Below are 15,203 nucleotides of genomic sequence, written 5' to 3'. Positions count from 1 at the left end.
TCGTTAGGGAACCATCATCATGCAGGGCTAGGGAAGCTGATTTTCCAATGAAAATTAAAGTTTAGACTAATTAGTTTATTTGCTATAAAAATGGTCAAATTTGAGTGCAGAAAGCATCAACAGCCCGTGGAACAAAATACTCCAATATTTAAGCCTAATGGATCTTACTAATGATTAGGCAGCTATCTAATAGGTTAATATCACAGGTCAGCAGCATGTCTAAATTTTAATTCGTTTGAGAACAAAGCGAATTGCCTGCAATTTTCAAACGTATAGTTTGTATTATATAAACAGTGTCTAACAACCATACAAAACTTAACCTTAAGTTTCAAAGCACAAGGTTATAGGCTTCAGGCAGGGTTGGGGTCAATTCATGAATGAACGCATCAATTCCAGTTCATTGGAATTTGAAAAAACCGACAGGGAACAGGATTGGAATTGAATTGGAATTTTAGGAAGTTGAATTTAACTAAAATTCGGTGAAATTCCATGTTTTGTTTTTTCTCACATATCTGAGGTTACAGTAGTGTTGTATAATATACATACTGAATATAAAATATTCAGAGTACCTCTCAGGTCGTATTTGATGCATAAATATAGGAATGAATGAATGAAATGATTTTTTTTATTTTCGTGTCATACTATCTAAATGGCCCCTCCCATATGGGATTACATGACACACAACTACAACAACACATCCAGGTCACTCAACATAACAGCACAAACTGTTGACAGCTAATATAATACAAAGCAACTACTGCTAGGCTACATGTATTTTCTGAGTCCCCATGCTTTATCTAAATAGTCCACAAAAGCAAATGTTTCCACCTCACACAATTTTTTCATGAAGTCTCCCATCGATAAATAATCAATATCTCCTCTGTTGATCTTATTATAATGTTTGATTTATAAAGTTTAGGAAGTCAAGACAACCTCTGTTAGAAGTGGAATTTAAAGGAATTCAGTTCTTTTTCCTGTCATTCTAATTCAATTCCATTTCTGTTTCCATAAAGCTAGGTGCAATTCCAATTCCAACTCCAGGAACTGAATTACCATGCAGTACCATGCATTCTTAATTCAATTCATGAGTCGCCCTGACCCTGCCTGGATACAGGTTGCGGAAGTTTTCGTAGCCGATTATGCTCCAAGTTTGCTGACTATAGTGCAAAGATCATCACTGGTGAAATATAAACTGATGATGGGCAAAGATGAGCTGGCATCAAGGCCCTTCAAGGAAACTGGGCAGGTTTGATCAGTATCTACAGTAAAAGCACATGTTGGTTTAATTTCAACGACTTGTATTTGGCCTTTTGGCTCCCCTCCTGTATTGGGACCTTAGAGGTTACAGTAACATTACATTTTTAACTGCTTAGAGCAACTATCTTGTTTCCCTGATAATACTTCGATTGGCCTCTTATTTTGAGGCTCTTAAAATCTGTTGCCCTTCAAAACTTTTAAAGCTGACTTGTCTGCAATATAAAATGAAGCTATGATCCTGATATCTCTGGCCTGCAGCTTTCTATGCTGACCGACTGCACAGCTTATAGTTGCAAATCCACTCAGACTTTAGAAATTGGCATTGCATTGTAGATGAATGGGTAGCAAAATATAAAATAATATCTTCATTCTTTATTCTCACACTCTTGAAAAGGGATGTGTCATTTTGAACACGTGTGTGTGTGTCTTCTTTGGGAGATATACTGTATGTGTTACCTTTCAGTCAATATGTGTTAATAACAGCATATGTTGGATGTAATTGTCATTAACACATTGTGTTGAAAAGCAACACAAATGTGTGTTCTCGCGAAGAAGACATGCAGATGTTTTAAAATGACAGAGTGCATCAAACTGAATCTTCTATGCACTGTATGTACATATTACATATGTGATAGGTACATGTGAACAAAGAAGATTGTGTTTATCTTTTATCTTTTTTTCTGCCAGAATTGTTTCCGGATACTTTGTTCCAGGTGCAGCCTGACTCCAGACACGAGCCTTTGTTTTGGAGTGAACAATAAGGCACTATACGTACTGAAGCCGACTGAAACATTATCCTCAATAATAGTACCCAGATAATAAGGTGAGAAACAAGAGCTTAAGAAGAGTCAAGTACGGTAAAGCTTGAATATCTATCCATTCCCTGTACACACATCACCTTGGGTAACCGTATACCGTTTTCATATAGAGTTAAACAGAAAGTAACCCAATACCAGTCATTCATAAATAAATAAGCCACCTCAGGAGCAACTGTATGACCTTTGATTCATCAGCATTAAGAAGTTGCTGAAAGAGTCATTTATGTCTGGCCAAGGCCTGTGGTTTCCCAAAGTAGTTTTTCAGTAAAATCATCTCACTGCTGCTCCATTTTAAACCATTGGATAAAAACAATGTCAGCATGAAGACACATTTGGCAAACCCAGGGCAGATTTCTTTGGCTTAATTCAAAATAATTGTGGAATGATAGAATACACTCAAATAAAAGTAAAAGAAAAAGAAACAAGTCTTCACACTACATTGCAAAAGAAGAAGACTTTCAGCAATGCCTGTAATTATAGAATTATTTATTATAAAAGGGGTTAACAGTTAATATAGTTTATTTACAGTATATATCATGCTGTGACATAAAAGGCAAATGTAAAGTGATAAACAACATAAGAGTGTACCCTAAAATTGTAATAAAGTTAAGGCTTAAATGTATATAAAATGGCAAAATGTTGATTATTAATGATAATTAATGATGGCAAAATTAATACTCAAAACAAGGTTGTCTTTACATAATGATACCGCATCTACACATTATAACTGAACACCCAAAGGAGGAATTTCATCATTCAGTTTCAGGGCAGAAACATTTCTGCTCACTGAGCAGAGTGGAGTATTGATATAACATTTTGGATTTGCCATTTTTTTTATTTGCACACCCAATTAAATACAAAGTGGACAAACAGTACAGTAAGTGCATCATTCAATGTAATAATAACACAATAAACATAAATATTGTGGTGAATTTGAAGAGAAAAAGGCTTCTAAAAAATTACTACATTCTCAGGGAGTCTTGACCAGCAGATAAAGATACTGATTTTTACAAAAAACACTACTTTGATTGAACTCTTGTACTTGCACTTATGGGAGAGCAGATGCTGTCATGCTCATCACATTATTTATTGAATTCATTATTAATTTAAGTATTTTGAGTGTCAAACCAATAGTCTGTATTGGACCTCTACAGTGTATCATTTGATTGCTCAGGTCTTTCATCATCACTACATGGCAGTGCTTATAATTTAGGTGAGCCCAAACACTTTTAAAACTTGACCATATTAAATTGGGGACTCTTAAGGATTGCCTTGAGCATTTTTTCATAACATTACAAAATATATGTTAAAGAAAAACTATGGAGTAAAAATATTGACACATAAATTATGTGTGAATTATGTCCAGACAGACTGGATTAGCAAAATGTTGCAAACATTGACATAAAAAAGTGGCACAAGATACATGAATACACTTTATATAAGCATTTACCTTTATGGTCACTCGGCTTAGCTAAAGGAAGACAAGGTGTCTGATGCAAATAGGTTTTTGCAAAGACTTGAGTAAAGAAAGAAAAGGACCATATAAAAAGACAAAGTAATCCGTTATAACACAAAAAGTTTAAAATTTTCCATGTAGCTGCCTGGAGCAATATGTTTTTTTCTGTGAAGTCAGACTAAAAAAATTTTTGGCCTTTCATTTCCAGGCCTGAAAGTGCTGTAAAATCATCTTTGGATGTCCCCGATAATACTATCTGGTCAGCAAGAAAGGAAAGGAGGATATACTCATTAAAAGAGTACCTCTTCACAAGATACAAATACAATCTGGCACATTTTTGGAACCCATTTGTGGGAAAACAGAATCCACCAGAGGAGAGTGGATATCACAGGAAATGTCTCTGATGGAAGAGCAGGGGATGGGCGAGGGTTCAACGACGAGGAGAAGCTCAGATGAGGGAAATCCGTATAGGGATGGTGGGCGACTCTGTCCTGTGCTGTGGAGAGTGATGGGTCACCAGGTGCTCCACCACTGTGTGTTTAGACATGTGCTTCATAAGGTAGGTCTCCTGGAGAACAAAGAGAGCCTCCGTCAGCATCAAAACACCTTGAGACATCATCGCTGCAGTCGACCTAACAATTCACATTTAACAATTTAAGCCTGCAATAAGCGATATCAGAGCTTACAACCAATCCAGAAACTAACGTGTGCTATGTGGAGATTTCATTGAGACATAATGATATAAAACAATATCCACACACGCGGGTCAGCTGTGTTGCTGTTTTCACCTCTTTTCAAAAGCTTGTTGTCAAATTCCACTCCAGAACGAAGCTCCTTCCGGCTCATTCAGTAGCTTTAAAAATTTTTTAAACCTAGCTCGTCTCCTCCGTCGCTGTTTAAAAGCGGCACTCTCCCCCTCCCATTCCTGAAAGAAAATGGTAATGGCAGAATCGCCACTGAATGAAGCGAGTGCTAAACTTGTTAAACTGGTAAACTTGCCAGCTTCCTCTTCACTTGTCATTGTGGGACATGTAACCTTCAGCGGGAGAAAGTTCTGGCAAAGCGAGACTGGTAGCCGGCGAGACATCTCCGTAGGTACAGTTAGCTTAGCTGTTAGCCTTTATGCATGGTGCTTTGCTAGGTTTATCCTTAATAGCCCTCCGTAGTGCAATGGCTTTGCTGTGCTTTATTTACAAATGTGTTGCGGTTTCTGTCGCTCTCTAGTGGTCAGGGAAAATCGCTTATTGCAGCTTAAAATATGAAATCTGTTTGATTTACACAACTCCAACTCACTGATGTGTACGCCCTGCCGCACATGCTGCAACAGTAGGCCTTGGCGTTCTTGATGGCGTGTGCAGAGAGGTGGATCTGCAGTGAGGCAGAGTCTGAATAGGCACGGTAACAGTTGGAACACTTGAAGGGCTTGTCTTTGTTGTGCTGCCTCTGGTGAGACTGGAGTGGGGGAGACGAAACGTTTAGCTGTTAATTACAGTGAGTCACCAGCACAGCGCTCTAATGAGTCTGCATGTCTCAAGTTATTGCCTGACAGAAGCTACCACCGTTACTTATGTCACAGATCCATATCAGTAGTGGAAAATGAGATTTGTGTGGCGGAGAAAAAAAGACTGATTGGTTATTTCAAATCTTTACCTGCAGATTAGATAGCTGAGTAAAGGCTTTTTCACATCCTGGATGGGCACATTTATAGGGCCGATCACCTGTGTGGATTCTGAAAGAGATTGAACAGATAGGAATGATGAGACAAACATTACGCAATCTAAAACCTTTTCAAGCATGCCAGAAAGAGAGATCAAAAATGCTGTGAATTACAAAAAAATAAACACCTGATTGAATTGCAATCAGAAGCAATCTACCTAACTCTAAGGTGCGGCAAAGTACCAAAGACATGGTACAAGCCAAGAGGCCACAAAAATAATTTGCTTACTCAAAATTATACCTTAAAATAACACTTCAGTGTACTGTTTTGATGACTCATCCTGCACTTGGAGTGTGACATTTTGATTGACATTTCTTAGCCAGCTCTAGGCCCTGTACTGGGAGTTTGTTTCCAAGGTAACATGTCTAAAAAGTTTTGTGAGTTTGTCTTTACTACAGACTAGCATGCCAGCGATTTGAAAAAGGAACTGCACAATACTCCCAGTAAGTTACATCATTTTGACAACAATCATATTTCATCACAGCTTCTTAATGTTTTTGCTGCTCAGTGGCAAACAGAACAAGACTGTATACTGGGCAGTTTCAGGTGTGAACGTATGTAACTGTATGACTGTGAAGCAGGGTGGTGTTGAACAACAGCATGTGTGCTCAGCAAGGCTTTGCTGGACAATATCAATGTTAAAAAAAAGTCATGAACAGACTGTAGGTGATCGAGTGAAATGAGTGTAAAGATTAGACCTGGTGTGCTGCTGCAGATGGGAGAGCTGGCGGAAACATTTCTCACAGTAGGAACAGTGGTAAGGTTTGACGCCCAGGTGTATGCGGAGGTGTTGGGCCAGTTTGTTTCCAAGGTAACATGTCTAAAAAGTTTTGTGAGTTTGTCTTTACTAAAGACTAGCATGCCAGCGATTTGAAAAAGGAACTGCACAATACTCCCAGTAAGTTACATCATTTTGACAACAATCATATTTCATCACAGCTTCTTAACGTTTTTGCTGCTCAGTGGCAAACAGAACAAGACTGTATACTGGGCAGTTTCAGGTGTGAACGTATGTAACTGTATGACTGTGAAGCAGGGTGGTGCTGAACAACAGCATGTGTGCTCAGCAAGGCTTTGCTGGACAATATCAATGTTAAAAAAAAGTCATGAACAGACTGTAGGTGATCAAGTGAAATGAGTGTAAAGATTAGACCTGGTGTGCTGCTGCAGATGGGAGAGCTGGCGGAAACATTTCTCACAGTAGGAACAGTGGTAAGGTTTGACGCCCAGGTGTATGCGGAGGTGTTGGGCCAGGTAGGACGCGTTCGCAAAGGACTTAGTGCAGTGAGGACACTTGTGAGCCTTTGCCTCTGTGTGGGTTTTGGAGTGGATCTGCATGTCTGACTTGGAGAAGAAGGTCAGCGGACAAACTTTACACCTGTATCAAGAAAACAGACACACAGACAGACCACACACATAAACAAGGCAGGCAGAAAGACAGATGGGTGGCCAGACACATATAGCCTAAGCGTTCCATTAGCAGCGTCCAAGCACACAAATACCTGTCCTCACAGTAACATTACAGAGCAAGTACCAAATTTGATCTGACACGTGGAGTTTCATTGCTCTAGCGTTAGATGTTTGTTTTGTACATCTTCGCTGTGGAAATTGTGGTGGAGATTGAGTCAATTTTGCAGGAGTAATAACAAAAAACAAGTGTTACTGCAGGGTCAGCCTGATGGTGGCACTATGGAGCACAAACATATGTGGTCTTACACACTTTAATTGAGGCCTATCCCTGTGTTGTTCATTTCTTGTAATGATGAAACATTATCTTATGAACAGCTAGCTTGTGCTAGTTCTTTGCTGTTTTGCTCACCAACCAGGAAACACACTTCTTTTACTGGCCGTCTATATGGACGTCCCTTAATTCACAGAGCCATCTGTTGGTCAAACTTGGTATTATACTTCTTATGTTACTGTTATGTTCATTACAATCCCAAACATTTATGTGAGGTTAGGCTGCTCCAGCTTACCACTACTGATAAGGTCAGACAAAAATGGGAAAACAACATTGGTGAGACAATAAGTTTAGAAGATTGGTCTCATATTTGTTCTAGAATTCACAACTGCTCTTATAATTTCAGACATAGGTTATCATACCTTAACTGTTCATAGAATATATTTTACACCTGAGAAAATGCACAAAATTAATGGGGAACTATAATTTCTGTGCTGGCGTTGTACTAGGTTGAAGGGAACTTTTTCCCACATGTCCTGGTCATGTAATTTATTGTCTAACTGTGTTGTTACTGACACAATATCTACCTGTCTCAATGTATCTATTCCATGTTTACAAAGATTGTGTCTGCTTGGGACTCTCCATTCTGACCCATGGAACAAGCACCAGAAAAAAATATATTGACCTTGCTTTACTGGCAGCCAGGGAATGTATTACTATACATTGGAAATCCTCTACTCCTCCAACCATATCACACTGGCTTAATGAACTCTCAAGTTACATTCCTCTTGACAGAAACTATTATAATAACAGGTGTAAACAGCATGAATTTCTTCAAATTTGGCAGCCACATTTAGATCTTATAGCATCCAGGACATGATAATAGCTGGTATTACTGTTAAAAAAAAGTCTTTGGGCTTGTTATTATTGTTATTTTGGGTTTGTTTGTTTCTTTTTTGTCTTTTGTTTTTTGTTCTTTTGTTGTCCTGTCTTGTCTGAGTCCTTACCCCCAGGCCACCTAGCCTACCTAAAACCCATATCTGCATTTATGTTGTTGTTGTTGTTGGCCATATGGACAACTGTCAGTGCGTGTGCAGGTCTGGGTGCGCGTGGGAGTGTGCACATGAGGGTGTACATGCATGTGTGCGTGTGTGTGAGTGAATGTGTGTGTGTGTGTGTGTGTGTGTGTGTGTGTGTGTGTGTGTGTGTGTTTGTTTCTACTTCTCTTTTGACATGGGAAGGGTATGGTAAAATGGGGAACATAATGTTTCATATTGTTAATATGCCATTGTACAAATGTCATTCTCTTAATCTGTGCACTCCTTCATAAATATTAAAGAAAAAAAAAAAGGTTGCTCTAGCTTTAAGCATCTAAAAATCAATTTGTAAATTTGGAATTTCAAACCTCTGTGTAATAGTCATGACACTGGAAAAATTGTGAGATACCACAATTTAAGTAATGGTTGAATATATACAGTACTGTGCAAAAGTCTTAGGCACCCTAGCTTTTTTATATAAAATGTATCTTTGATGTTTATTTTTTTTCTGCATTAGTGTGTCAGTAGACTGCTCTTTATAGTTAATTTCTTTGATATGGATGGAGAAACCTTTCATTTAATTATTTTTGAGAGCATCTTTGCTTTATGGATTTTTTTTACATGTGCCTAAGACTTTTGCACAGTACTGTATATATAAATGTATATATTTGGAAACACTTGTAAGCCAAGGTCAGAGACACTGTACCTTTATTAGCTATGCATTTAAAAGACATGTAGGCACTAGGTCATTCGAGAAATATTGAATTGAAGTGGAACTACTCAAAAAATGCCCTTTCTTACCTGTATGTCTTTCCCTCTTTGGCAGTGATGGTGACACAGGATTGGTCGTTGCCTGAGGCGAGGATGGGGTAGGGCACCACCAGAAGAGAGGAAGTCCCGTTCTCTGCCTTGATCTTCTTACGGCCTCGCTCCACCTTGGGAGGAGGCCCAAGGAGCGCAGCCAGGCCCCCGTTGTTTTTTAAAGGCTCCATCCCATGTCCGCCGGCTAACCCTGAGATGAGGTGAGGCATCGGGGCTCCACCCAGCCGACCCTGGCTGCTGGAGGTGGGTGTGGTTGGGGTGATGACCTCTGAGGTGTTGAGGTTGCCTGTTCTGGATGCCAGCGCCACGCCTGATCAGTGATCGGAGGAGGAAAAGATCGGAGTAGGTTATCAATAACAGGTTACATTTCTAAATGACTCCAAATTCTTATTGGAATACAACAGAACGGCATACAAAAATACAAGTACAGAATACTGTGCAAGAATGAAGGGTAGCTTACTTTGAAGTCAAAATGACATCATGGAGAGGGATAAATAGACACTTAGACACTCCACATCTTTGTTTATTTTTTTACTATTTTCCACATTTTAGAATAATTGTAAAGACATCAAAACTATGAAATAACAAAAACAGAATTATGCAGTGACCAAAAAATGTCAAACTCTTATATTTTAGATTCTTTAAAGTAGCCACCTTTTGCCTTGATGGAAAGGCAAAGGCTTTGGAAAACTATTTATATTTGTCTATGAAACAAATTTCAAGCATTTAAGCATAAGCCTTTAGATCAAAATGGCTTTAAAATAATGAGAAACAGAGTACATTCAGATGTGTCCAAACCTTTGACTAATAGTGTATATATACCCATACATTGCAGGCCTGACTGCTAAAACAATATTTGTTTCATACTACTGTTCTTATTTGTACAGCATCAGGAAGCACTGGGCTGAGAGTTGTCTAATAAAACTGATGTTGTTACCTGATACGTGGTTTGTTCTAGAGGGTTGGTCTATGATTTGACGCAAATGCCAGTCTTCCCACAGTCCTCTAGCTTTTATAGCTGCCTTATCATCCAGATTCAAGTTTACATCCCCCAGAATACGCCCTGTTAGAGATGTGCAGAAAATTCACATTTTTACAAAAAACACACTTCCGGCCAACATTACATTTGACAACAATTGGTAGTAACACTCAACAAAAGATATTTACAGCAGGTAATCATATAGCAAAATAAAGTTATTCTTTATGCAATATAATGAGATGAAGGATGGGTAAATTTCATGCACATCACTAAGCAAATCACAGCATGTTGACAGGTGGAGCCGGTGACGAGTGACTGTTGGGGGGAGCGTACCTGTGACAGAGCTGGAGGCGGGGCGGGCGTGCAGGGCGATGTCTGGCTGGGACGGGCTGTGGGTGTGGAGACCCGGCATCTGCTGGACTTTGGGAAGGGACATCCCATGCTGGCCGCCTTCCACCTGGGTGGGGGGAATCAGTAAGGGCTGTTGGGAAGGGACTGTGGTAGCGGGCAGGTGTGGCGGTCTGATCTTCTCTGCCATCAGCTGCTCCTTGATTTTATTGATCAAGACTAGGTTATCCAGCTGACAGCCAGGAAACAACATTTGTGACAAGAGAACAGCCATCAGTTCAGTCAGTGCCCTTTGTGTTGCGCTGGTTCCCTCTAATGGATGCTACTTGACATTGTACCCACAACCTTCTTGAAAGAAAGTCCCTGAGGATCAACAACTGATGTCTGTCTTAAATACTGTGTATGGATATAATAAAAATAAATACACATTTTCATGAAATTCCTTGAATTCCAAGAAAATGTATAAAGCAATCATTACCCTGTGCAGAAATTTAATGAAAATACCAGACTCACTCACCTGGCCAGGCATAGTAGGTGGTGGAGGCCAGAAATAGGGATTGTTAAAGCGAGGTTCAGCCATCCTGAAATGAAAACACGAGACTCAAAAACAGCAGCATGAGGGCAAGATTCAACCTCTGGATCTGTCTTTATCCATAAATGAAAATAGTGGACAGTATGTACAGTATTGAGTACATATTTGTAATCAAACTTGTGATTACCGTAGTAAGCAGTGGTTAAAAACAAAAAAAACAACAAAAAAACAAATCTCCACACATGCAGCAGCTGACTGCTCAATGTGATGATTTGAGATAACTTGCTCCAGTCTTGTGATACAGCATTTTGAAAGACATTCTGTATTGGTTCTCCTCCTCTTCCAAGTGCGAGAGGAAACCTTGTGTCCAAGGCACACTGAATCTAACTATAGAACACCTTCCTCACACTTTTTCTGAGTCACTACTTCTTCAGTGTTGTCCAAGATGTTTTTTGGGTTGTTTTTTTTGAGTTGCTGTGGAGAATGAAGTCAGCAAGAAATTCTTAAAAGACAGACTTAAAAGTGATTGCCACGAGGACAGAGTGCGCTTGGAGATGAAGGGGCTTTGTTCACCCTCCCTGCCAGTTTGGCAGCTTTTTTCTTAGGATTTCCAACCACACGGCTGCATGATGGGCATTTTGCCGAGAGATAGACTCTCACATGATTACAACAGCTAGTTAGGACACACTTGAAAGCTGTTATCAGACAAAACAGAAATGTTGAACCGATGTGGCTCGGATCCTAATCTGTCTGACTCCTCCTCAACATGTCGGCCCCAACAGGTCGTCTGATGGGAAGCAGGAGACACACTGTAGAGTCACCTCAGAGCACAGCATCGACAAGACCTGAATGACGTAGCCTATCTCAAAAGCCGAGAGGTCAGTAATCCAACTAACTATAATTAACATGGAGTAACTATAATGACGATACTGAACGAAAGCCCCACATTACACTGATCTGTAAGGGATGTAGCACAGATGCTACTGTACAGTTTTTAGTCCAAACATCAAATTATTCTGGAATCTGTAAAAAAAATCTAGAGGAGACAATAGTTTATTTTCACATGATACAATTAGGCATTATGCTTGATCAAACAGATGCTTTTCCTCAAAACTCTCTTGGGCAAGACGGACAGAAACCCTCTTAACTTCAAGGCAGAGAAAGCCGCTTGCTCATAAAGCTGTGAGCTGAAGGCCTTTCTTTCCATAGCTTCTCTTTTCAACCCCTATGAAGTTCTTTATACGACATTTTGCATTGCGTGCTTTGGCACACTCCACCATTCCTAAGTCTGTTTGACTTAGCAGAAGCATAGCACAGTCCACACGTATGAGCCAAGAGAAACAAAAATGATATGTCCAGGGGTATGAACGTACAGTAAACCCCACAAAATATTTCTCTAATGATGCCAGCGGGTATCAGTTTCACTTCCTGGAGGTTTTCTGCCTCGGGGGAAAAGGCTGGAGAGGCGAGGGGAGCTGACTGCCTGACAGCTTTGTCTCACTCTCTGACATGACACATTTCACACAGAAAACAGCATTTCATGGCAGCAAGGTGTTTCACATACGACTTATTCAAGATGAAAAAGTTGCTGTGGGTTACTGTGGACTGCTATACGCTCACAGTGTTTGGTGATGGAGGTTTGGTTTCTCCAACTGTATCTACTGTATGTGAGATGACAACACTTCACCTTACATTGGCAATGTCCTTCCAATGAGCAGATTAACTCTGACTGCAAACCTATAGATGATCTACTTCAATCTAGGCTGCTTTGTTGTGCTATTTTTGCCAGAATATTTTTATATACACAAATGCAGCCTAGTTTAATGTTAAAACTGTGTATTCTGGTTTACATGGAATTGTTAGGGTTAGTAAACACTGTATAAAGTAATTAAACTGTGATTAAAACATTGAAGCCCCACATACCAGGCTGTTCTGTGTACATTTTATAATAATTTAATTTAAGCTAAGTTATCATAAGTATCCTACTACAATCTAATGCTATATTAAGGTATACAATGTTTAATAAGGTGCTACAAATGGTTAGCAGTCACCATACACTGGGTCAAATGGTAACGTGTAGGCTAACACTTCCTTTCCAGGCGTGAACCTAATTACATTTCTTAATATTTCAGTAGTATCAAAAAACGTCGCCAGTATAATCAACTAGAAAACAGAACACCTTCAATCTACTGTATGTCAAATTATAAAGCTAGACAGAAAGACCTGCACGCCGTCTTTTAAACATGTAGTGGAAGAAGGCAGAAAGCGCACTGAAACAAAAGTTAGGGTTAACTTTTCCTTTTTTTTGCAGCGAGCTGCATTATTCCGACAATTAAACCCACACGAACAGCATCATATAATGTCTCGATGTAAGCAGCCGAAACGGCAGCATCGTTGCCACAGAGAGACGATCCTCCGCAGCGCCTCTGTCCACAGCCTCTCCCACATTCTCAGACAGTTTATTAAAAAATTTTCAGACAAAAGGAAAACAAAAATGGCAGCCCTGTCTTATTTTTATAAGGACAGGACGCCATATTCTGCAGATCCGAAATTATAGGGGCATAATTCGCCAGATGTATTCAAATGGTCGCGATGCGCTGGGATGTGCCATGCGTTTATTTGCATTAAGTGTACGAATGATTGTTTACTTTGATTTGCAGGTTTGAATAGCCCGGCTCGAGAAAAAAAACCTAGACACTTCCTACAACAATCATCATGCCTTTCTGAATGCACTGCGTTATGACAATTGCAGCGACTAAGCAAGTACCAAATTCAATTATTGTCGATGCTTTTTCTGGCGCGTAATGTAACGTTAAGCTATATTTGCACAGTAGGGGAAAAATCTATCTTGTGCACTGCAAATAGTCTTTTTTTTATAACAACTTTTGCATGACTTAAATACAAACGATAACGAAGCGACACCGGGACAGCTGCGCATCTGACAAATGAGTAAAAAGGGAGGCAGAGAATTGCATCGAGCAGCCTACATACCTGAACCTGGGACAGAAGAAATATTTTATAAAGGGTTAGATTGTTCTTTCTGCTTGCTCTCAGTCGGAGTTCAAACCTTCCGGGTCGCCTACTGTTCACTTCTGGGTGCTGCAGGCAAAGGAATTGTTCAGTGTGAAAAATACAGAGCCGAGACAGATTTTAACCCATTTTGTGGTTTCAAAGTACAACAATAAATCGGCAACTGTCTGTTTCATAGGGTGCAGACGCTACAGAATAAACTTTGCATATCAACGGGAAATTAATATGTAAAGAGGTTCTCCTGTACAGTGACACACAGCTCTGCCAGGGTATTAATACGTTATTGTAAGGTTAACTTTCTCCTCCCTGTATGAAAACATGCAGTTGGCCCATGAGTTTAAAATAAACATAAATAAGGGCATTATAGTTATGATTAGGCTACATAAAGATCCCCGAGTTCATAAAGCACTCTAATTTCACAGTATTGTAATGGCATAATAGTGGGAATGTTTTAATTTCACGCAGTAGGCTATTACAAGTTTCAACATCCCATTCACCTTTCTCAAGTATAAAGCATATGCCTCTCCCATTGACATGTACAGTGAATCTGAAATCTAATCCTCTCAGGAGCAGCATGACAGGCTGCTAATATGTTCTGTGCTTAGCTCAGCAGGAGATGGCACTACTGTATTAGCTGAGGCTTAATTAAGAGCTTCAGCTGGGAAATCAAGGTAAAGATGTTAGTCTTGGCTAAAATGAGTAAATAATCAATGAGCGCTGCCAAATAAGTACTATCAGTTAACATGTGAAAGGAGACAACCACACAGTGCTGGCACACACAGAACATAATCTAATTATCACTTGTGGATTATATTGCAGATATATTGCAGATATTTGCAGATATTGCAAATTAGAATTGCAATATGAGATTAGAATATTAAATTAAACAGACAGTTTATTTACAGTTTTATTTACAGCGTTATTTTAAGTTTGATCCTCAACATCAGCCTCTTCAAAATGTCTAAAATGCTATTTTTTTTTGTCTATAACAACATATAACTAACTCATAATACTTTTTCCTCCTTCAAACATGTGTCTCTGCATTCCAAAATGTCAAAATGTAATCATGTTTTTTCCAAAGTCTATGTAATCAAAGCATTGTGTGTTTTCAATAATTATAACAGATTAGAGTCACCATTGTTTTGTAAAGTTATTTTAATCTTTTCCTCTCCAACGCAGCAAACACGATTACTTACTTACCTGCTTACCTACACACCTACAAACCTACAAACCTATCTATCTGCCAACTGTGCTGTATCTGGTGTTTACACACACAGGTGCCCAGAAGCACACATGCACGCACACACACACACACACACACACACACTCACACACACACACACACAGAGAGAGAGAGAGAGACTACTTTGTACCACACGCTGTTAGTTAGTTAGTTGTTAGACTGGTTTTCTTCCCAGTGATCTGTACAAACACGGCCACACCCTCTGAAGAGCACATGTGCTCTCACCTTCACATAGGCCAGGTGCAGAGAGGACAAGGGTGGGGGGGGGGTTCATTATCCCCAA

The 15,203-nt window shown here is 39.5% G+C and overlaps 1 protein-coding gene across 1 annotated transcript; it reads right to left on the bottom strand.

Annotated features, from left to right (window-relative positions):
* Positions 1–2,578: 2,578 nt before the first annotated feature.
* Positions 2,579–14,169, bottom strand: LOC139665979 (zinc finger protein 362-like). The gene is made up of 8 exons (XM_071545049.1): positions 13,639–14,169; positions 10,633–10,696; positions 10,101–10,347; positions 8,768–9,098; positions 6,402–6,626; positions 5,182–5,260; positions 4,825–4,983; positions 2,579–4,099 (listed from the first exon to the last, which is right to left on the bottom strand). Exons 2-8 carry the CDS (start codon positions 10,693–10,695, stop codon positions 3,980–3,982), a joined length of 1,224 nt encoding a protein of 407 aa, XP_071401150.1. The 5' UTR covers position 10,696; positions 13,639–14,169; the 3' UTR covers positions 2,579–3,979.
* Positions 14,170–15,203: the final 1,034 nt, after the last annotated feature.

The sequence above is a fragment of the Centroberyx affinis genome, unplaced genomic scaffold (assembly GCF_046629955.1).
Source record: "Centroberyx affinis isolate AG114_WGS23_722 - 3 ecotype Tasmania unplaced genomic scaffold, CSIRO-AGI_Caff_v1 ptg004757l_1, whole genome shotgun sequence".
In the NCBI taxonomy this organism is placed as follows: Eukaryota; Metazoa; Chordata; class Actinopteri; order Beryciformes; family Berycidae; genus Centroberyx; species Centroberyx affinis.
This window is presented reverse-complemented; position numbering and strand designations above follow the sequence as displayed.

What these genes read in the sequence shown, in the direction of transcription:
- LOC139665979 (XM_071545049.1), bottom strand. Translation starts at nt 10,695, where the DNA reads ATGGCTGAACCTCGCTTTAACAATCCCTATTTCTGGCCTCCACCACCT. An exon ending in CGCCTCCAGCTCTGTCACAG is followed by an intron (nt 9,099 to 10,100) that starts GTACGCTCCCCC and finishes ATCACTGATCAG; the next exon opens with GCGTGGCGCTGGCATCCAGA. An exon ending in AAAGAGGGAAAGACATACAG is followed by an intron (nt 6,627 to 8,767) that starts GTAAGAAAGGGC and finishes TTCTTGATACAG; the next exon opens with GTGTAAAGTTTGTCCGCTGA.